The sequence below is a fragment of the Momordica charantia genome, assembly GCF_013281855.1.
Source record: "Momordica charantia cultivar OHB3-1 chromosome 2 unlocalized genomic scaffold, Mcharantia_2.0 BLBB01000002.1, whole genome shotgun sequence".
In the NCBI taxonomy this organism is placed as follows: domain Eukaryota; kingdom Viridiplantae; phylum Streptophyta; class Magnoliopsida; order Cucurbitales; family Cucurbitaceae; genus Momordica; species Momordica charantia.
The window spans coordinates 8773946-8797276 of record NW_028275160.1 but is presented as its reverse complement, the minus strand read 5'-3'; the positions used below and the strand labels follow the sequence as shown (position 1 = coordinate 8797276).

General features: G+C 34.0%; 3 protein-coding genes across 3 annotated transcripts; 2 read left to right on the top strand and 1 right to left on the bottom strand.

Annotated features, from left to right (window-relative positions):
* The first annotated feature begins 3173 nt into the window (after positions 1-3173).
* On the top strand, positions 3174-4497 carry LOC111017158 (putative WRKY transcription factor 15). The gene is made up of 3 exons (XM_022292840.2): positions 3174-3844; positions 3950-4075; positions 4158-4497. Exons 1-3 carry the CDS (start codon positions 3273-3275, stop codon positions 4315-4317), a joined length of 858 nt encoding a protein of 285 aa, XP_022148532.1. The 5' UTR covers positions 3174-3272; the 3' UTR covers positions 4318-4497.
* An 8613-nt stretch (positions 4498-13110) lies between these two features.
* On the top strand, positions 13111-16928 carry LOC111017278 (FMN-linked oxidoreductases superfamily protein). The gene is made up of 3 exons (XM_022292986.2): positions 13111-13771; positions 13932-14038; positions 15969-16928. Exons 1-3 carry the CDS (start codon positions 13337-13339, stop codon positions 16696-16698), a joined length of 1272 nt encoding a protein of 423 aa, XP_022148678.1. The 5' UTR covers positions 13111-13336; the 3' UTR covers positions 16699-16928.
* Positions 16929-17951: 1023 nt separating this feature from the next.
* LOC111017280 (2-oxoglutarate (2OG) and Fe(II)-dependent oxygenase superfamily protein) lies at positions 17952-22623 on the bottom strand. Its single transcript, XM_088120490.1, has 12 exons — positions 22301-22623; positions 21987-22102; positions 20359-20477; positions 20180-20243; positions 19996-20063; positions 19382-19440; positions 19108-19273; positions 18962-18981; positions 18834-18880; positions 18649-18729; positions 18484-18573; positions 17952-18392 (listed from the first exon to the last, which is right to left on the bottom strand). The coding sequence occupies exons 1-12, from the start codon at positions 22332-22334 to the stop codon at positions 18267-18269; spliced, it is 990 nt and encodes a 329-aa protein (XP_087976616.1). The 5' UTR covers positions 22335-22623; the 3' UTR covers positions 17952-18266.
* Positions 22624-23331: the final 708 nt, after the last annotated feature.

Here is a 23331-nt window from a genome sequence, read left to right as displayed (position 1 = left end):
TAAGTTATGTTCATGCTATTTCTCTCCCATATTCAATTCCAAATTTAATATTACTACATTTATCTATTTTTTCCATTAAAGCTCATATTAATTTTTTAACATGTATTTTGTTTTTGGTCATAGATTTGAATCTACTTTTAACATAATATTCTTAAATAATCACGACAAATTAGTCAAATTTAGTATTATATTTGAATACATATTAAATTTTAGAATTTTAATTTGATGGTTCTTTGATCCAATATTTCATGATTTTAGAGTACAAGTCATTGAAATTGACAAATATTGATTGAAGTATGAACTATATTCTTGTTGATTGGTTAGCTTTTCTAAAGTATATGTAACGTCCCAGGTCCAGGATTCGAACAAGATTCGACATTTGTTTGACTCAACATTCCCCTGCATCCCCTGCGATCTGGATGTGCCAACGTCTAGTTTTGAGCTACTTAGAAGAGCGTAGACTATTCCTATAGACTAACACGAGTCTTTTCAACATGCTTTGTCCTCACTCACATGCTTCTTAGTAAAGCAACTAGAAGGTCACCCAACCGAATATTGGTTCAAGTCATGTTAATATAGGTGGTGACTATCATTTCTTTTAAGCCTTTCTTGACCATTCTTTCATGATCTCAGGATCCCTCTCATTCGGATGCGGTATCGGTTCATTCATATACCCCTCCTCTCTACTCGGACTTCACAGTATAAATTCTTGGGTAGATCTTTTCAATTTCGATCCATTTGTATTGGTTCAGTTTTAAAATCTTTTGGTTTCAAAGTTTGTGTTTATTTTCCTTAAATTGATATGTTCTTAGCAAAAGTTACACATTCTCTATCCAATTGTAGTATAAAATCATCCTCAAACTCATTCGTATCCTCCATGAGTAAAGTTCTTTTTTTTTTGGTCTCCTTTGGAATATATTTGATTCTTAGTTCTAATCTTATTTAGTTTCTCTTCTTTCGAGACTATACGCTTATATGCTCCTACATATATAATTCACATATTTTTTTTTCTTCTTTCGAAACTTGACATGCTTATATACACTCCTACATATATAATTCATATCCGAGCTCTATCAATTTGTCTCAACATATATAAATGTCTATGGATTTAACTTTGAAGGATAAAATGTTTTATTGCAAACAACGTTGTAGAGTGACCAAGGTAATATTATATTTCAAGATGTTAGAGATAATAATACAATATTCCAAGTGAACCACTCCTTTACGTATTTTGCATTACTATAATCAGTTTGTCATTTCTTAATCATTATATTGCTTTAATTGTGTTATGCTCCTAATTTTCCTTTAATAAAAAAAGATATTAATTAATTTTTGTTGAGCTGAGCTTTCATCTTCGATAAGAACATTTTCCTTAATTTATCAACCTTCAATGAAGCAATACTAGTTTCAATCAAAGTTTAACTTTTTCTTTTCTTTTGACATTTTGGGCAAATGGGTTTGGAGAAAACCTAACGTGGATTAATATTTAAGACACTTTTATAACTCTTTTTTATAAACACTTTTATAACAAATTTAGAAGAATGATTTTTTAAACTCTTTCTCCTAAATGGAAAGATAGTGATGATTAAGGTAGGTAGAAAAAAAAGAGAGATAAATTGAAAAAAGATGATGAATATAAGAAAATAGGAGATTGTATAATTGAAAATAAAACATTATTAGAAATTACAGATAAGTAACATATAGTTTATCAACTTATTAAGACATATATTTTCGACGAAAGGATTAGAGATTAAAAACTTCGCTCGCCATGTCGTTGAACTAAAAAGTATAATAGTATTTTAAAAAAGAAATAAAAAAGATAAAATACAGTTTATTGCGGGACAATGATTATTAATAATTATCTTTCTACATTAAAATTTTATCATTATAATTTTCAAGGATAGCCTCACAATGTTGTAGACTTATTGCTACAATAGAAATAATGTCTTTCTTATTTCCCATTTTTTTAAAAGAAAAACATAGAAATAAAGTCTTGAGACTTATTAAACCTATAAAATAGGTTAAAAAACTTAAACCTACTCCATTTTTAATTTCTAATGAGTAGATCAGATCTAAATTTAAAATCAGCCCTTGTATTTTAAATATAAAATATATAATTAAATCTAAATAAACAGTTCAAATGCACGTCAAATAATTATAAATGTGGGAATGAGAAGTTGAACTTTTAACCTAAAAAAATAGTAAAGTATCATAACCACTAAGTTATGTTAATATTGGCACTTAAAATATATCATTTAAAACTAAAATGTATGATATTCTCATCCATTAAAATTAAATGAAAGATTAGATCCTATATAAAAAATTAGTAAAGGGAGTATAAGGGTTAACAAGTCACTATTAGAACTTTTCCGACCCATTCTAAAGACTAAAAACGTCCATTTTAAAATGTAACTTGACCATACTTAAGATATTAAAAATGTTACTAGTATCTGACGACAAGATATCATAAGAAAGTACAAATAGATGTTAAAAAGGTTAATTTGTAACATTTCATTGTAAAAAATTGTAAACGTAAAATTTAAGTATAAAATATCAAAAGTAGAGCTAACAATTTTTTTTAAAAGCAAGATTTAATTAAAAATAAAAATAGATGTCAAATTATAAATTTATTCTCCATGCTGTTTGTATTTAATAGATCTTTTAATGACTTGTTAGACACATTTTAAATACATAAACATATTAAATACAACATTAAAAGTTTAAGGATGTAAAAAATTTATTAGACACCACATGAGATACATCTCATTCGGCCTCTATTATTTTTATTTTGTTGATAGTGATGTTTATATTCGTGCTACTTCTTGGTAGGATAATCTTCGATCGAGCTCTCGACCATAGATAAAGTCTACCAACGAATTGCTATGTTGCATCTGGTTACAAGGCTGATAAGGTTTTAACATATCTCATCATTCCATTTGTAACTTAATTTTCACCGTGATATCTTTAGAAGAAAATTAAATTAAATATCTTAGAGGATTAAACTCAAAAAGAAAACTTATCTTAAACAAAAAAATATATATATAGCGATGCAATGTAAAACAAAGGTTAAAGTTTTTGGAAAAAGGGCCCACGAGAGGAGCAATGGTCAATGAGAAGACAAGACAGAGAGGATCAGTTTCAGAGTGATCTGTTTTCAACACTTTTGTTTTCTTCTTTCTTTCTTTTGTTTATATTAATGTTTATGGCATAATTAGATTGGATCCTCTTCTATTTCACAATTCCTTCCATTTTCTATTTTTTCTCCTCCCTTTATGGCGGTGGAGCTCCTCCTCGGCTGCACCACCACCGCCACCGCCGCCATGGAAGACACCGCCGTCCAAGAAGCCGCCTCCGGCCTTGAAACCCTCAAAAAGCTCATCAAATGCCTCTCCCACTCATCCCCGGAGATGGAGTGCGAAGCCGTCGCAAACGCCGCCGTCTCCCACTTCAAGAAGGTCATTTCCCTGCTCGGCCGGCCGGCGACTACCCGAACCGGCCACGCCCGCTTCCGCCGTGCCCCTCTCGATTCCTCTCCTCCTCCTCCACCGCCGCCGCCATCTAATTCCGATTCCAAGGTCTACTACGCCACCCCCATTCAGCAGATTCCTCCGCCGGAGCGGCTCGATTCGGCCACCACCATTAATTTCTCCTACTCCTCCGCCGCCGACCACCACCACCACTACCCGCCGCCGCAGCCCTCCTCCGGTTCTTTCCAGATCACCGATCTCTCCCGTGTCTCTTCCGTCTCCAAGCCCCCTCTCAAGCGAAAGTGCGCCTCTGAGAATCCCGCCTCCGGGAAGTGCGGCGGATCCTCCGGCGGCCGCTGCCACTGCTCCAAGAAACGGTAACTAATTAAATTAAAGCTTCATCAATGGATCTGGGCAACTCTAATTTCGCACAAATTCTCTAACCCATGTTTTAAAATCTTCGATTTTGATTTAAAAACCAGAAAATTGAGGGTGAAGAGGGTGGTGAGAGTGCCAGCCATAAGCTCGAAGAACGCCGACATTCCACCGGACGATTATTCATGGCGGAAGTACGGGCAGAAGCCAATCAAGGGCTCTCCATATCCAAGGTAACCAAAAAAATTCGATTTTGTTGAGTGAAAATGGATTGTTTTGAGATGATTAACGAGTAATTAGGACATAATTTTGCAGAGGTTACTATAAGTGCAGCAGTTTAAGAGGTTGCCCAGCGAGAAAGCACGTGGAGAGAGCCTCGGATGATCCATCTATGTTAATAGTAACTTATGAAGGCGACCATAATCACTCCCAATCAGTTGCAGAGGCCTCTAGTTTAATCCTTGAATCTTGGTGAAATCGAGATTAATTAGTAGTTTCTTGTTGATTAATTCATACCCAGAAAGAAAAAAAAAAACAAAAAGCTTTAGGAATTTTATATAATACAATACGGATGGTGGGATTTGGCTCGATTTGCTATGCGTTATTATTTTGGTTCTTTTTATGAAGTGTAATGGAGAAGGGAAATTGTGGGGTTTCTCAAAGTTTCCACTTTTTTTACCTTTTTTTCGTTTCTTGTTTGCTTTGGTTGTTTTCTTTTGGCTTGAAAGAGAGGGGATTTGGTCAATGGCTTTAAGAAACAAATTGGGACAGAGTTATCGTACTCATTACGGTTGACTGTGGGGAGAGAGAGAGAGAGAGAGAGAGAGATGAGAGAGAATGTTGTTTGTTTGGTATCCAAGAAAAAAAGGTTGGAAAATTTCAAAGGAATTTGGTTGGATTGGAGGAGAAAGAGTTGAAGATGAGGGCCAAATAGAAGAATGGAGTGAAGTCAAAAATGGTGGGCGACACACAAATCTTGGCTCACGGACTAGGACTACCTGCACAAGGGTTAGATTTTGACTTGAAATTTGAATTTTCTTCCCCGTTCCTATCCCATTTGTCGGGATGTCTCGGGTCCAATTAACTATGAAAAGAGTAGTCCGTAAAATCTTTAACATGTTTTTTTCTAGATTTTATTTCTGGGTTGGAGGCTCGTTGCTACCATATTAATATTTAGGTCGAATATCTTAGGCATGTTTGATAATATTCTCTTTCCACATTTTTTTCCCTCATTTTTAACAAAATAAAAAAAAATCGAATTGCAGGGTTCATAAACATATAGATTGAAAATTGATAAAATAATTTTTTATTATGTTATGAAACAAATTAGAAACGTTGTATTTGTTATTTCCAAAATTTTTATACAATTTTAAGATTGTTATAAAAAACATGAGAAATAAGTAAGGTAAGGAGTTATCAAATGCTTAGGTTTTTCAATAAAATTAGAAATGAGAACGTTATTAAACGAACTTTTATTAACAACCTTCAAGTTCTTTGATCTTTTTTTACGTAGAATCCTCCATCATACCTAGTGAATTAATAGAAATTTAGAGGAAGAATTTAGAAGAAAATATTGAAATATCTATAAAGTTCTTAAATTTGACTAAGAAACTAAAGAAAAATCTCCTGTGGACTTAATTTCTGATCTAAATTTATGCCAACTCCATTCTCGCTATTGTAAATGGTTAAAATATAAAGGATTAAATTGAAATTTTTAAACAATAAAGATTAAATTAGAAAAACAACTAAATATTAGTGACTAAAAACCTATATTTAGTGATTGGGAGAGTTTAGTCAAATTTTATATTGTTAACTTAAAATGAAATTTGTACTAAAAAAATAACTTAAAAGGAAAATTTTGATTATTATTATTTCCTCTGTTAAATTAATAGAGCTAAAGGGTCAAATCGGTGCATGTATTTCAAATTTTCTGTAATCAGACAATTTTGACTTGAGCCATTTTTTAAGGGCCCCTCCATTGCTTTGATTTTCAACGATTAGCCATACTTCGTTTATTATGATTGATGACCTGTTTTTTTATTTTATTATTATTTTTTTTTGTTGCATAAGTTACGAGTAAGATTTTAAATGTGGATCTCGATGAAATGTCGAGGTTTCAGTTTCATGGAAATATCAATGAAAATACCGATAAAATGTCAATGTCGATGGATATTTCTGTAAAAATGAGAGAAATTAAAAAATCGTAAAAAATATTTAAATTAATAAATAAATATTTTCTATTTCTAAATAAGTTAAAAATAATCAATATTAATATTATGTATATATTAGTGATATTTTGTTGATATTTTTTATATTTTGTCGATTTTTTGTACTATAATAAAAATGTCGATTTACCCCTCATGTCGATATCGAACCCATAAAAACGTGGACATGTCGATGGAAATATCGACGTATCGACAGATATTTAAAACTATGGTTACAAGATATTTTGAAAAATAACCTCGTTACTCCTTGTAATGTTCACGACAGGGGATGATTACTTTTGAAAGAATCATGTGGCATTCGAAATTTTGGCATCCTTGTGCTTTCAAATTTTGCTTCACGTAAATTTAATTTGTGTTTATTTTAGTCCATGTACTTTTAAGATGTTTGTTGGTCTCTGGATTTTTTAAAAATATCATTTTGGTTGTTTAATTTTATTTTTAATCTCATTTTTTCTATCGAATTTGAAGACGATACTACACTTGATATATTTCTTGAAATATAATAACTATGACTTTATATAAAAAAAAATTGTTTCGTGTAAAATTTATACTAAAATTTTACGAATAGAAACTAAAATAAATATTTTAAAAAGTACATGGACTAGAATGAACTAAAGTTGAAAGTATAGAGATCTAAATAGTATTTTAATCTGACTTTTTTCAACCAATATGCGTCTTTCAAAGTTGGAATTGAGCTATCTCGACTAGATGTGTGTAGCAACACGTACACATGGAAACTTGCCACCTCATAACTTTCTCAACTTGGATTAGGAGCTTCTCCCAACTTTGGCATGGCAAGATAGTTGCTTAGGAAAATAATCACACGACATGATATAAGTTGGTCTATACCTTTGAAAAAAAATCAAAAAAAGAATCTCAAACTAACAAGTTGATCATGTATCTTGCAATACCTAGTGAGTAGGGCAACAACGACCACCCCTACTCCAAACATGTCATGCTACCACCTCGATCACTAGAAGCAAGGTATGAAATATGTTACAACTTCGCATTTAATTTCCTACCTAACCTACGTTATTATCATCCGACTATCTTTAGTCAATACCTTGTTGATGATATATAGTTGAACAAATCAAATATTAATTTTTCATTCAGTAAGTTACTAGATTTTGCTAGTATCACCATTTTGAATGTTGGTCTTATCTTTCTTTTTTTTCATTTTTAGACTTTGATGCCTTTAAACAAATTAGCATGGTCCCCCAATAACTGAGCTTTCAAACCACAATGGTCAAATCAAATTGGTGCATGCATTTAATTTCTCCAATAAAACAACATTGAGACTTGGTCATAAAGGGTCTATGGCTTTGATTTTTTTAGCACCTTCTAGAAAAAGAAGATCCTTTCTTTTAAATAACATTGTGGTAAAAATATGTTTGGAAGAATGGTCATTTAAAAGTCTTTTTCATATTTTCATATTTATTTTGTTTATCCTTATTAGTGAATTATTTTGTGGGGATAATTCTTTGAACAATGACATACTAATTATGAATAAACAATTTCGAAGTTACAATAACCTTTTAGCTTTCTACTCATCAATAATTATTAGTAAAAAATAAAATATTTTTAAAAGCCAACTTCTAAAATCTGTTTAACTTTTAGTGAAGTTTATGGGCTGAACCCTTATTGGTAGAATCATTTATATTTAATTTTTTGAGAGTCTCTTTGACCCTCATGTGATCACGAGACAAATAAACATGGTTAAAATTATAAGTTTGAGCCAGTCAACGTGTACACCTATTCAAATAAAGAGGATGCGTCAAATCTTGCAATTCATAACTTTTTTTAGGTCAAGTTGGGAGCCTTGCCTAACCATGCGCATAACATTCTTTTTAAAGTCATCGGGAGAAATTATCAACGCATTTGATGCAAATCTTAGAAAAGAATCTCAAGTTAACAAAGTCGATGTCATAATACTTGCAAGGATGAGACAACCACAGTTCTCCCCACTCTCTCACTAAAAGTTAAATTAGAATTTAGAATTCCTTACATACTCATCTCCTCTAAAATTAATTACTTACTTTTAACTTAAATATTAAAGTAGTTTTGACCATTAAATTGGTACTGGTTGGACATATCAAATGTATTCTTCTCATTTCTTAGGTCACTATACTTTAACAATAGATTTTAACATAGTTGGCTATCACATGTTGGTCCATCCAACTAGGAAAAAGACATCAACACACTTAGACATAATGTTCAACCAGCCCATCTAAAATCCTCAATTAAACCATGTAAGTATTAGTGTTATGCCGGCCCATTTAAACACAATCTTCGACTAGACCATGGTAGATTAATCTAGTTGACATGTTGATACTCCTGTAAAAGTTGTCGGAGTTAAATGATAGACTTAATATCAATCAGGCGAGTGTCACGATGAAAATCCCAACTAATGGATGCAGAAAGAGTTCCACAATAAAATGCTCGAGATAAACTTAATCTCATCATTCGATCCATTTGGCTTGAACATTGAACTATCCTACACAGAAAGAGCCCTAATTGAAGAAATGATGACGCGTTCTCAATATGTCACACTCTAGTAGATGTTTTTAAAATTCACATGAAACATATCAGCAAATTATTCTTCAAATGAATGTACTACCCAATGTATATAAGTGACACGACCCGTCCCAAAACACCTACTAGTCCTAGAACGAGTCGTGCCGACCATGGACCCAGACTAACTACGAAGTCAATGGTCAACTTCTTCTTATCTTTGACCTGAACTTGGATTAACAAAACTCATGACTGGATGCATAATAAAATAATAACTTTTACAAAATCATCAAACTGACATCCATTATAAACATTCTCTTCTATCAAAATGGTGATAACAACTTTACAATAGCTACATGTAGTATAAAGTGATATGCAAATTCTCAACTACTCTGGGTGGCAAAAGCTGAACTAAATTCTTCTTGAAACTCAAAAACTCACATACTCAGGTACAGCCTGGGAGAAAAAACAAAACATAAACAGTAAGTTGGGAAGCTCAGTGAGTGATAAGTTAATAAGAAAATAACTTCGTCAACTTTCTTTCATAAACAACCGACATTCAGTTCTTTAAACAAATTTCATAAAACTGGAGCAACAAACTTTCTCATTTAAAATCTCCATAAAACTCGAGTAAAACTGGAGCAACATTATACATTTCATAAAACTCGGTAAACTTATCAAAATCAAACTTGTAACAACACTTTTCTTTCTACGCAAACGGAAAAGACACCACTCCCAAGTTCAGGATTCGGACCAGGATTCAGAATCCGGATTTAGCCCTAATCGCTCTGACATTCCCCTGCATCCCCTGCGACCTAGTTACGCCAACTTCTCAACCTGCTATAAAATACATTCTAAAACATATAAAAACATTCTTCTTTCAAACATAAAACATATAGATAAAACTAAACACCACACATGTATCCATATTCTATTCTGGTTTACTGACGTAGAGTAATCTCAATACACACAGCAGAATAATTCTAGTCTACTAGCATAGAGTAATTTCAGTACGCATAGCAGAATAATTCTGTAAAATGGTCCCAAAGACCTTCCATTTCTAGGTATACTATAGAAACACATTCATATAGCATACGGATAATCACCTGTATCATGGTGGTTTGAAAACTATTCTCATAAATTGTTCTAAAATTCTTCTCTTTTTCTTTCTACGTATTTTCTTTCTCAAACCACTTTTAAAATATTTCTTTCTAACTTTCTCAAATTATTTATGAAATATTTCTTTCTAACACATTCCATGAAATTCTAAAATCATTTTACGAAATCTCTTTCTGAATAACATTTCATAACTTTTCTCAAACATTTCTCTAAATCATAAAGCATTTCTCCAAATTCTAAGCATCACTAAAATCTCAAACAACCAGAGTTATTTTCTAAATTCTCAGAAACATTCATAAATTCTCAAAACATTTCTACATTCTCAACAAACACAATTTCTCAGTAGAGATGCTAAAACATACCTAATATATATACTTTCTTGAAATTCTATCATAATATATTTCTAAAAACATTTCTAAAATAAACTACTTACAAATTCCAATAATAATATCAAAACGTTTAATAAAATAACCACTCACAAATCCTTCAAACCCGATCGTACGCTGTTCCAAATTCCGCTTAACCTGAAATATCAATTTAATACCAATTTAATTCTCACTTAATTCCAAATCTAAATTCTAAGGTAATCTTATTTCCAATATAAATCACATTATTTTCAAATTATCCCATAAATCCAATTTTGTAATCCCTTCTGTTTCTTCATTAAAAACCGATCACCTCTTCTTTTCTTATCACCTTACACATGTGACCCACAAACACAATTCAATTTTTCCTCCTCTCAACTTCACACTATTACACCTTTTTCTTTTCCTTTTTATTTCTTATTTAATTTTATTCAAAATATCTTTCTCTCTCTTCCCTTCTTCTCCATCTTCATCTTCTTCTTTCAAAACCTTTCATGTTTCGCAACCAAGCCTTAAGAAAACTCACAAAGTAAACTCAATAAGGTTTTAGGCCTAACAAGAAACATGTTCAAACTCCTAAGGTTAAAAAGAGTTTGCCATGTACCAAATATCTCAAAAATCTCTATTGATTTAGAAAAGGTCGATTCTTTTGACTCCTAAGTTTTACTTTTAAGTTTAACAAGGAGTGAAGGTGGAAATTCAAACCTCTAATCAAGAATTAGATCATTGATACCTTAACTAATTAAGTTATACATAAATTGGCAGAGGATCGTCAATCGTTGTGGTAATTCTTATCATGGATATTTTTAATTATTCAACCAAAACCTTACGTAGTTAGCCATTTTATTCATTTATCTAATAAGTAGATATCTGTACAAAAATAAATATTTTAAGCCATAGGTCAAGTGTCAAATTAAAAAATTAGATAAATTTTTTTGTTAAATTATTATTAGTAACAATTATTTTTAAATGGTGCTGCAGCAACTTATAATTTGAACATAAATTTTAAGGGATTATTTACTTTTTATAAATATATACACATTTTTCATTCTTTTTGGCCTAATTGTTGTTGTCAATTTAAAATTTTAATTTCTTTTTAATTTATACATTGTTATTATACATAGGTAATATTTTTTCCATAAATTATTGTAGCCATGGTTGGAGAATAAATACAACAAAGACAGATGGACCAATCACTGATGCAATAGTTCTACGACATTCATAATCAGAATCGGAAGACACAGATTATATACCAAGTCTTTCCTATTCGACTTTTCTTTCAGTTGTCAGCTCCTTAGCGTCGACTTTTAGAAAAAAATGAAGATTTCAGCTACCTTTGGAAAACAAGGTCAAAAAGAAAGAAAATCTGAGTCTTGCCCATTGTTGGAATATGGAGGAGGTATGTGTTCTCTCGGTCGCCTTGACCAATCACACATCAGCCCGGACGTAAAAAAAAAAAAGAGTGAAAGACCTACCCAAAGGAAAATCTTTTCGTAACGGATGACCCTCAAAACCATAATCTGTTGATATACGGCGTAGATCCGGAGAAGATAGACCTACACTCAAGGCCGAGCTAAGGACCAAAATTAAAACGAAGAATCGCCCAAGTTCTCTTCGACCGACATGAAGGCTCCAACCTCAAATTCGACAACAACTTGCAAGCCTAATTGGGGGCTCGATAGCCGCAACTACAGATCGGAGCGGTTCCAACGACACTTGTCCCTCTATAAAATGAACATTCCGCCTCTTCACTCAAATACACAATTCTGCTCTGAGAACGACATACCAACTCACGTCTCTACTAACTCAAGTGTGAGAGTGTTTGTTTCTTTTGCAGGTCCCTCGTGACCACATGACTTAGCTCAGTAGAATCCTGCATCAACACCAATATTTTTTTTCGTTCTCTATAAATCGTCAAATTTTCAAAATTCGATTCTTTTTTTATATATAATTTTTAATTTAAGAATTTTGTAAAATATAAAGAAGTGGACAGTTTAGAAATGAATTGTTTGTGATAAATTTTAGATCCGCCATGGATTAAAACTAAAATATGGTAAATAGGGACAAAATTTTGGAATTTTGAGCTGAATAGGCACTCTACCAAGACAAGACAATATTGTTTTTTACCCACCATTTTCAAAACTTATGTTTTTAAATCATTCTTGACATCATATTGGATACCAAATTACTTTTACTACTCCTCTACTCATTTGACCTTACTCTCTCCCCCTCGTTGCTTTCTTCTATTTTTTGTCTTCTCTTCTCCCTATTCTTCCATATTTCTTCCGTTCTTAATAATTAAATTTATGTGCACATATTATTTTCATAATTCAATTTTGATATAAATAAGAGTCTTCATAATTTCTCCAAACTTACATAAATGTCCCAAAATCAACCTCTAACGTCTCCGGTCTCCAAACTTACCTTGATACAGAGGCGCATGATATGGAAATTTAGAGGCAGTTGAATGGTAAAGATCTCGACGATGAAATACTATCTAAGAGTTTGATTTCAAAAAAAAAAAATCAAATACTCTGACGAAGCTGTCGCCGGCCCATAAAAGGAAAACAAGGTTGGTTAATTATTGGAGTAGCGCTCTCGCTTTCGATTAGATCTCGCTCCCGCTCTCGACGGTAGGATCTTGCTCTTGACGGTCGGATCTGGCTCTCGCTCTCGCTCTCGCTCTAGACTATCAGATCTTGCTCTTGCTCTTGATGGTTGGATCTCACTCTCGCTCAGTTACTCAGAACAAGATCGAAAAGGATAGTCGGGCGGCAGCGATCAAAGCGAGCGAGAGGCAAACAACAAGAGGGAGTGAGAGAGGTGGAGAGCAAGAGGGAGTGAGATTGGAGGGGGAGAGAGGAAATATTAAATGGATAAACTCCTATTTTTAGAGAAAACCCAGTTGTATTGATGTTTTGAGAAAAAATGAACGAAAATAAAAGAGAATGAGAGAAATCTAAAAAATTAGCAAAGAGGTGATGTCAACGTTAACCTAGAAAACAAATATTGTATAAAAGGCTTTCCCGTCCCATTTATCCAAATTTTTTTAAGATAAAGATCAAATTTTTACGAAAGGACATCCCTAAGAAAATCTAGGGTGGAGCGTAAGGAGGAAGGCAAGGAGGAGTCGCATTTTCGTGAAAAACCCCAATCCTAATCCTTAAACCCCAAAATAGAATCTTTTGCTGCGTGATTCCTAAGGGCAATCCTCATCGGAGCCGGCGGCGGCGGCGGCGGCGATGGGCTGCGCGACCATCGTCATCGTTGGGTTATGAGATCGCTTGCCATTTCTCATCTCCATCTCAAATCTGTATTCTCTCTCCATAGCTCTCTCATGGCTTCCTCTTTCTCACAAACCATTAAACCAGATTTACCTGAACACCTCGATGACCTTCTATGCTCCAATCAACAGCAGCAACAACGAGAGGAATGCTCATCTGTCACAAAATCCGATGAGCCATCGCTTCTCTTGGGGTCGCCGAATGGATATTTGAGTGGCGACTCGCGCATAGAGCGAGCCTGGGCTCACTGGTCGAAGCTCGGCCGGCCGAAGTTGATTGTGGCTCCGATGGTTGATAATTCCGAGCTACCGTTCCGTTTGCTCTGCAGGAAATATGGTGCCGAGGCGGCGTATACGCCAATGCTACATTCGCGGATCTTTACCGAGAACGAGAAGTATCGGAACATGGAATTTACCACTTGTCAGGTGCATATAAAAATCGTTCTTATGTGTTAACTACTTGAATTTTCGTCTTCATTTGGTATTGATGTTTGTTTCCGGCTGCTTATGGTGGATCAGAAGCTAATTTTATGTTATCATCCTTAAATTTATTCTTCATTGTTTTTAACTTTGGAATGATTTGTAGGAGGACCGCCCATTATTTGTTCAATTTTGTGCCAATGATCCCGATGTTTTGTTGGAAGCTGCTAGAAGAGTGGAGCCATATTGTGATTACGTCGATCTTAACTTAGGGTAATTTATTTCTATAATCCTCTCTCCGATTCAACTGTGGGACAATTCCTAGGAATATTTTCATTCTTTATGATACTATATCCCAAATGGTAACACTTATATTTCTGACCTGCTGTGCTTCTCGTGGGTTGGTGAACTAAGAACTGATTTTCCTAAAGATTTCTTTTGGTTATGATTGTGGAACTGGAAACTGTTCTGGAGTACTTACAATTGAAACTGGATTTGCTTCATCAATTGAAAGTGGCTACTGTTTTTGTGTTCATAAAACCTTACATGTTTCTTAAGTCCTGTTAATTTTTTTTCTCTGAGAGCTGATACTGGAAAATTGCTCTCTTGTTAACTTAGCGCTATAATTGAGTGTTTTGCTTTATCTTGGTTCTGCATGTTAACTAATGACACAAGGATCATGCATGAACTAACATCAATTATGGATTGCGAACTTAAAATTTTGTTGAGCGACATTTTCCATACTAAGTGGGATAGCCTGAAATCCATTGGGTTGGAATTTGTTTGCAATTGGTTTGAAGTTCAGGCATATCAACGTTCCGGTGATATTATTAGTCTAGCATAGTTGCAGTGAGGTTACCGTATTGAGTCTAGACACATATACTCTCCCTGTTTTTCTGCAAGGAGCATATATTCTTTGTGGTAAATGGTAAGAAATTTCTATCATTCCATGCTCTTGGTTGGTGTCATACTTAGGCATGCTCTTGGTTGAAGATCCTAGAAAACTGCAGTTTCGGAGAGAAAATTGAAAAAAGATTCGTGAGAAAGAGTGGAAAGTCTTGTGCCTGTGTTAAGGGTGGACAATTGTCTTTGTCTACTCCAATTTGAGGAAGCTTGCCAACTTATTTAATGTCAGCATTCCTATTACCAAGGAAAGTTACATTGAATGTGGAAGAAGATGAGGAATTTCTAAAGAATCGTAGCACGGGAGGGAAGCTGAGTAACTTGTTAATTTGGTTTTAGTTTGAAGGAATTTAACCTCTTCTGCAAAATGATTTTGAATATAAAACTTCTGGGATAAATTGAACAGCTTAATTAACTAGAGTCATCCTTGACCAACTAAAAACTTCTTCGAGGTAAGTTGAATCTTTGGAAAATTTTATCGTAACAGACCTTTGGAAGCTCTGTAAGGACATGAATAGAAGAATTTTCGATGAGATTCATGGAGACTTGATGAATTTTTTAAGTTCCTTTCTATAAGCTTCCTTGGTTTGAGAGGCTTTCCCCTCCTGTATCTTTTTAGTGCTCTCAAATCACTACACAAGAGCAAGGAAGCAAATACTGATGTTGTTGATATTTTGCATTTATAGAATCATGGAAATTTCATCGTTGATAAATATCTCGAAAAATTGAAAGGAATTGTTAAAGACCAATAAATAAAACTTTGAATGTATTCAATAAGTAAAAGAAGAACACATATCCAATGTTACTTGTCTCTATCACTAAAACTGAGTTATCTGTTTCATGCTTAATAAATTTATTAGACTTAAGCTAGAACGTAGAAATCGAATCAGGATGGGGTCTCCACTAACTGCTTCCCCTGATTTTCTCCCTTTACCACATAATGTGGGTTTCGCTCTAAAAGGCTGCTATGCCATACCTTTTGTTGGGAGTCTAATAAAATTAAGATTTCATTACACTAAAGACCCTGAGTATGATTAAATTTGCTTTTACATAAATATAACTTCTAATCTAACTAATCTATGAATTAAATTGGAAAACGCTTCTTGAAGAAATTCCTGCAGCTTATTTTATTCCTTTTGTGCAATTTTCTGCATTGTTCTCCTTGTCAATCATCTGTCTGAAACTAACAAAACCAACATTAAGGTATTCCAATTTCCTGTGTGACTTGTGAGGCATGTGTTGTTACAAATATGTCCTGGTGTCTATAACTTTTGCTTATGGCTTTACTAATTTGATGCAGGTGTCCTCAGCGAATTGCAAGGCGAGGAAATTATGGGGCTTTTTTAATGGATAACTTACCTCTTGTAAAAGCAATAGTGCAGAAGTTGTCATCCAATCTTCAGGTTCCTGTATCATGCAAAATCCGAATCTTCCCTAACTTACAGGATACCCTTAATTATGCAAGAATGTTAGAGGATGCTGGTTGCTCTCTTCTAGCTGTCCATGGTCGCACAAGAGATGAAAAAGACGGTAAGAAATTCCGTGCTAACTGGAGTGCCATCAGTGCTGTTAAAAACGCTGTACAAATTCCAGTTCTTGCCAATGGGAATATAAGGCACATGGAAGATGTTAACAACTGTTTGCAAGAGACTGGGGTCGAGGGTGTTCTTTCAGCAGAAACCCTTCTTGAGAATCCTGCACTTTTTGCTGGGTTTCGAACTGCTGAATGGGTAGAGGGCTGTGACGAAAATTGCAGAGATGGAAACCTGGATCAAGCTGCGCTGCTGGTGGAGTACTTGAAGCTTTGTGAACAGTACCCTGTTCCGTGGAGAATAATCCGTTCGCATGTACACAAGATGTTGGGAGATTGGTTCAAGATTCATCCACATGTCAGAGAAGATTTCAATGCACAATTCAAGCTCACCTTTGAATTTCTTTACATTATGGTGGACCGGCTTAGAGAGTTGCAGGTAAAAATTCCTCTTTATCTCAAGGATTCTCCTGCATCTGAAATTTCATCCAACGGTTGATTTGATAGCTTGTTGAATTAAGCTGATTAATAGGCTTACTCTTACTGGTCTTAAATTATAGATTCTTTGGGAAAATTAGATTCATTATGTTGTTGTACCATTAATTTCCAGATGAAAATTTTCATTCTTCAACGAAGAGAAGATTTTGCAACTATAGCTGCAAATTTGTTGACCAATTGATTTTATTAGGGAAGAAATAGAGTGTCAACAGTACCGTTTGGTTTATCTCAGATTATTATTCCATTTTCATCTTGTTTATATTTCTCTGGCATAAACGTTTCGCGTTTTGATTTTCTAGTTGTTAGTAGTGCTTTTTAACTAAACTTGAACTCAAAGTTACCCACGTATTTCTCCTTATCGTTCGAGGTCAATCTTTTCTGAAAACATCACACCACCCTACTATTAGAGCTCGAACTGAAATGAGACCATATTAGAATGGAACTTGGGCATGTCTAATTTTGGTATGAGATTTATTAGGGACCCCTGAGCCCAGCTGGTCATTCCATATCAACAATGGTATGATTATGGATGCTTGATTGTTGGCTTGGAAAACTTTAGTGAGCCAGGAGCCGGACTGGAGAGGGCGGGAGGTTTGAATGAGTGACTTCGACAAAAAGAATAGAGTTTTAAGCCCTCTCAATTTAGTAATAGCTAAGACAGTTTCCTCTCACCGTGGATTCTAAATGAGAAGTCGAATTCTATGATTAGTGCTCGACTTTGAGAGAACTTACAAAAAAAATATGAGTAGATAGACTTGTAAAATAATATGAAGGATTTAAGAAGTGTTCCATTAATTGGATTTATATTGAACACAAGTTTTCTCTAATGTTAGTCGGATGATTCTCAGAGGTATAAAAATGCATTTAAATTATTTGTTACTTATTTTTTAAAAGAACGAAAACAATATTTGAAAGCATTGAAAACACTTTTTTATCATGAAAAGTGCTTTTAAAGGGGTAAATATTTGACTGAGTCTCTGGTCTAAAATACTTCGGAAAGTACTTTTTGGCTCAAATACTATAATCATCAAAACATCAACACTATTTCTCATATTTTCACTTTGTACGACATATTTTACAAAAGCTATAAATGTTTTTTTTTTCCAAATGAAATTTTGGCTTGAACACTCTAACCCCATCTTGTATTTTGAAAGCATACACAATTTGATTTGACATCGTTTCTTAAAAAAAGAAAAAAAAATCAAAATCAGAGATTATCATCAAAAGCTTTTTTTTCAATATAAGAATAAGGTCTAAAAAAGAAAAATATGAATGTTATCCAATTGGACCATAAATATTTTTTTTAGTTTAATAATAGTCGGATCCACTACTAGAATTACACGGCTAGAATCATGAGAAAGAAATCTCAGCCCACCTTGTTGTTTGCGTGTGAAGATGGATTTAAACTTCTGACATTTTGTTCGAGAATATATGCCTTAACTAGTTGAACTATGTTAAAATACATAAATGAAACTCGACAACACAAATCAATTACAAACTCATCTCAACACAAATAAACTGAAATGTAAATACAAAGACAGCAGATCACAGGATTACAATTTTGAAATGTCAAACGAAATTGGTGAGGACTTTGCTAACCAGATGTTCCCCATAGATAGCTCTCTTGAACTTTGATTCTTCACCTGTTCTCTGCTTGCAAATTTCCAACGGTTCTACGACTGTGTCGAAATTAGTCTGTTCTTACAAACAACAGCAAAATTGATAGCCATTAATGGATAACAGAGAGAGAGAGAGATTAGTGGTTAGCAGAGAAAGAGAGTGAGACCTCATAGAAATATGCTACACAAACTCTATACTTTGGAGCTTTGTTGATAACTCGATGTAAAGTCGACTCGTACAGCCCATTCGAGTAGATCTACAAGTTCCCAAAAGTTTATCGACAAAAATAATCAACTAATTTAAAGTAAGATATTCCGAAATGAGAATGTACCTTGAGCATGTCACCGATGTTACAAACAAAAGTTCCAGGAATTGGTGGAGCTGATATCCATTCTCCAGACAAGTTTCTCACCTTCCACCAACTCATCCATCAGTTTGTGAAGCACAAAACTCAAGCAGAAAGATATGGTGGAAGGAAAAGAAGCAACAATCATAAAAAATTGTTTTAACCTTTACCTGAAGTGCAGTAATACCATCATCCTGATTAACCAATGTCAATAGACCTATCAATGACCGATGTTTAGTATTTGGTTAAACGATTCTTTCTACTTATTCATGATCTAAAAGACACTTTTCCTTTTTACCATAGTCAGTGTGAGCCCCGCTGGATGTTGTTTGACGATGAAAAGTTGAAAACAGAGGGATGGTAGGAAGAGCGGGAGCCAAAGAAACACAAAATATTAGAGCCAGAAATATTACAAGTACAGAAACCACCAAGTCTGTAAATTACCATCCAATGTCAGTTTCTGAGATATCAGAAGCCTTCAAAGAAGAGACCCCGGGATAACCGATAAGACGCATGACCCAAAATGAATTTCCAGCTCTATCCCCCTCAAATTCGTATGGGGATCCACCTAATGCTAAAGCAATTCCACGCATAATATTTCTTGCAACATCTGATAACACATTAAATTTGGCAAGTCAAAATCTAGGATTTTCTCGTTTTGGGGGGGGGGGGGGGGGGGGGGGGGGGGGGGGGGGGGGAGCTTATAAAGAAACATTGCCTGTGCAGAGGTTGATATACTCTTCCATCAGTTCCTTGAAATTGGGAGGATCAAGCGGCCTGTATGCACGCCACACATTATTTAAATAAATTTCAATAACAGGAACAATCTCTTTCATGATGGAAATGAGATTAAATTATAAGTTCTGTCCCAAAATATTGACAGTTGTATCTAATAAGTTCCTGAACTTTAAAAAATAACTCATAAATTTTTAACTTTTCAACCTTCGGCCTAATAAGTTCTTGAAGTTGAAAAAGTATATAATAAGTTCCTGAACTGAACTTATAACTTATATCTAATAGATACTTGAACTTTAAATTTTATGTCTATTAAATTTTTAGCCTATTAGACAAGTTACGAAGTTTAGAGACTTTTTTGGACACAAAATTGAAAGTTTAGGAATTTATTGCACACTTTTTAAATTTTAGGGACCTATAAATGCTTTATAAAGTTCAATGATTTGTTAAACACAACTCTCAAAATTGAAAGACTAAATTTGTAATTTTTTTTTTTAATATAAAACAAATATGTTGATAGTATAACGGAATCCTTAAAAAGAGGCACATAGAAACAAATTGGTTAATCTTTGTTTGAAATGCATAGATTATGCTTACCATTGGTTACTACCTTCCATAGTTTTACCAAGAGCTCCATACGCCCCTGGTTTAAATTCCTTATAGCACTGTACCCAATTGCACAAACATGATGGCACAGAAGTTCAGTAAAACAAAATGCAAGAATAGATTACTTCCGTTTTGACACGAAAATAACTCTTTCAGAAGACGAGTACAAACTCACGTCTATAGCTTCATGCATATCCGGTACTCCTTTCGTTATGTTTTCTCCAATTCTTTGATATCCTCTGCAAACAAAATTTTAAATGAACATTGGCTTCTTGATATTCTTAGCAGAATGTTTCATTTGGCTGTTTAATTGTGTGAGAAATAAAATGCTATCCTGTACAAGTTACAACAAACCTGTATCCACTGGCTGGAGTCAACTTGATCTTGTTTTTTTCTTCATTAGGAAGTTGGAAAAACATGCGTGTCGCTTTCTTTACCTCGCTAAGGAGGGATTCAGGAATATTGTGGCCCTTCTGATAAACCAGCAGACATACTCTTGTCAAATATCATGTTAACGAATTTATGCTAAATGTATAAAGAAATGGGAGGATAGTAAAAAGAAAATATCATCAATAGCATTATACCATAAAGTATTAGAATTAAAACAAAAAACTTCATGTATTGAGAAATAAGGGTGTTATTAATTGTTCTCATTACAGCTAGCCAAAATATTTTATACTTCTTTTTCTTGAAAATCGTCCAATAAAAATTAAATTTTACCCATAATTATAGCTGATTGTCCTTAAGATAATAATAATAATAAGTTACCATACTTTTCAATCTCTTCCTAATATGCTAGCCAAGTCAACTAAATTTAAAGAAGTAAAGACTTATACAGAGTTGGAGGTGTAAAACCATTCCAAGTTGACTCCAAAGTCATAGTCATAGACTCATAGCAATTGAATTTAATGGAACCAGGCCAGGTTTTCCTCAGAAAATTTAATGGTCGCAGAGTTACCAGGTCAATGAAGTTATTTGAAAATTTTTTAGAAGGTTGTGACCTCATTAATCTTCCTTTAGTCCATGGGACATTTATTTGGTCCAATCTGGGGCCCAACGCTATTCTTAGTCCCTTGGCTAGGATTCTTGTTTCCAAAGATTGAACGGCATGTTCTAGCCCTTTCAAATTCGAGAACATGTCACTACAACATTGATTTTTTAAAATTCTATCTCCTGTTGGGGGTCCAAAATGAGTGTGGAAGACGGGACACGGGAGGACTTAAGTTCATGAAAAAATTGGGGAAGTTGAATAGTTGAAAGTGGAATTTGAATGTTTTTGGGATATCTAACTTAAACAAGAGCTTATCAACATTATGAAAGCTTTGGATGGAGAGAGGTAGTCCTAACGATGGGGTTAGGAATTAGTTCTTCCAATGTAGACTAGTTGGAGGTAGAAACCAAGTGGGAATTAAAAGTAACTAGTAAGTATCGAATTCTGTTGGCAAAAACCTCACACCTTCACTGAAGGGTGTTTTATTATTATTATTTTTTTATTTTGTAAAGACACAATTTTATATGAAATGATATTTATAAGAAAGGATGGATATCAAAAAAAAAAAAAAAAGATATTTATAAGAAAGAATATGTCTTTTACCAAATGACACAACCTTTTGTACAGGGAGATGTGACTATTAGATGACACCATAAATGTACTATATATATGGGGTCCTTTTTCACACCTTTTTTTGTATGATTGCTTACATATTTTTGAGTTTGTATGCTCATTTTGTTAAAGTGAAATATTGACAAGTTAGCAAAATTGTCCTATCCGAGACAGTTTGTACAGAACAGATTTGTTTTAAGAAAATAATCTTTCAGTTCGGTTCTTATTTTCTTAATTTTAGTATCCTGTCAACAACAGAGTCAATTGGTTCCTGTTCCTGAGTTCATTGACACATCAAGTAAAGCATGAATGAAGAATTTGAAGAATGAGTTCCTTAGAACATCCATTTTCAAAGAGGAGGGAGGGACAATAGAAGTACCGCATAGAAGAAGCCAGACTCTCTACAAGCTTGATCTAATTGCTTCACAACTTCCAACACATTCGCATCCTCTCCCATTTGGGGGTCATCTTTCTTCCCCATAAGAGGACCAACATCTGAAAAGAGATTGAATCAATTAGAAAAAGAAGAAACAGAACAGGAATTGCCAATACCCCAACTGCAAAAAACGCGATTTGAAAGCATTCCCTTGAAACCCAATTTCACAACGAAATTTACAAATTCACTTGAAGCAAACCAGAAAACTTGAAATTAGAATTGAGAAAGATGAGGAAGGAATTTGTGGGTGTGATTACCGATTACTGGAAAGGACGTGAAATCGGTAGCCATGAGGTGGGATGGATGATTCACTGTTTGATTGAAGAAGTAGAGAATGAAAATTGTGCTGTGTGTTTGCTTTTCGGCGCTCGCTGATGATTTTCTGAAGGACGGTGGTCTCTGCAAGGCTGGCGCCGAGTCCACGCCGAGAGGGATTTTTTCTCGCTGGTTTTTTCCTTTTCCTTTTTCCTTTTCCTTTTTCTTCTTCTTTGTTTGGGGTCCCCTAAAAAGGAAAAGGAAAAAGTTGGTTCTTTAGTTTTTTTCTAATAGAGAATTATGGTTAGAAATGTGTTGGCAATAATATTCAAGCTTGGGAATTCATTGTTTAGTTAATTTTAGGTTGATTTTAGCGTCGCGAGAGATTCGAACTTTCAACATTTTAGTTAAAGATATATGTTTATTTATGTTCAAGTTCTTATGGATTAATATAGATGATTAAATGTTTATCAACAATTAGAGGCGATTCATCGACTACTACATGTCGACATCAAAGATCATTGGATGTCATGATGAATCAGGAGAATCATATATAAGAAGATTCGATAAAGAAAGTTTAATTAGATCAACATCCGAAGTCGAGCCAATCTATGTTCTACCTACCGATCGACCTATGTCAGGTACGAGAAAATGATCATTTTAATGATGTGTTGGTGATGCATTCATTTTCTTTTTAAATTTGTTATTGAATTTAAACTAATAATTGAGAAAAATGTAGGAAGGTTGGATAGAATGAGTGTATGCGTTAAAACTCACAATTGTTCAAAAGCATGTATGCTCGCGACTTGACATTCTAATTACTATATCGAGAAAATTTTAGCATTTTTGACGAATGAAATAAACATGATTAAACCTCAACCATAACTCTTGAAAAAGTAGGAATTATACACTAAAGTCTAATATACCATACTAAATAGTTAGTGCTTCACATAGATTTAAGCTAGGTAGCCGAAGGCCGTATGACACTAGTAGGATTTTGATCTTATAAACATTTGTAACTTCGAAAAGTAGA

Excerpts from the sequence above, each read along its gene's own strand:
- LOC111017158 (XM_022292840.2), top strand. The coding sequence starts at position 3,273 with ATGGCGGTGGAGCTCCTCCTCGGCTGCACCACCACCGCCACCGCCGCC. Across the intron at positions 3,845-3,949 it reads TGCCACTGCTCCAAGAAACG|AAAATTGAGGGTGAAGAGGG; the intron begins GTAACTAATTAA and ends TTTAAAAACCAG. Across the intron at positions 4,076-4,157 it reads AAGGGCTCTCCATATCCAAG|AGGTTACTATAAGTGCAGCA; the intron begins GTAACCAAAAAA and ends ATAATTTTGCAG.
- LOC111017278 (XM_022292986.2), top strand. The coding sequence starts at position 13,337 with ATGAGATCGCTTGCCATTTCTCATCTCCATCTCAAATCTGTATTCTCT. Across the intron at positions 13,772-13,931 it reads TGGAATTTACCACTTGTCAG|GAGGACCGCCCATTATTTGT; the intron begins GTGCATATAAAA and ends AATGATTTGTAG. Across the intron at positions 14,039-15,968 it reads TACGTCGATCTTAACTTAGG|GTGTCCTCAGCGAATTGCAA; the intron begins GTAATTTATTTC and ends AATTTGATGCAG.
- LOC111017280 (XM_088120490.1), bottom strand. The coding sequence starts at position 22,334 with ATGGCTACCGATTTCACGTCCTTTCCAGTAATCG. Across the intron at positions 22,103-22,300 it reads CACGTCCTTTCCAGTAATCG|ATGTTGGTCCTCTTATGGGG; the intron begins GTAATCACACCC and ends ATCTCTTTTCAG. Across the intron at positions 19,274-19,381 it reads GTATATCAACCTCTGCACAG|ATGTTGCAAGAAATATTATG; the intron begins GCAATGTTTCTT and ends ATGTGTTATCAG.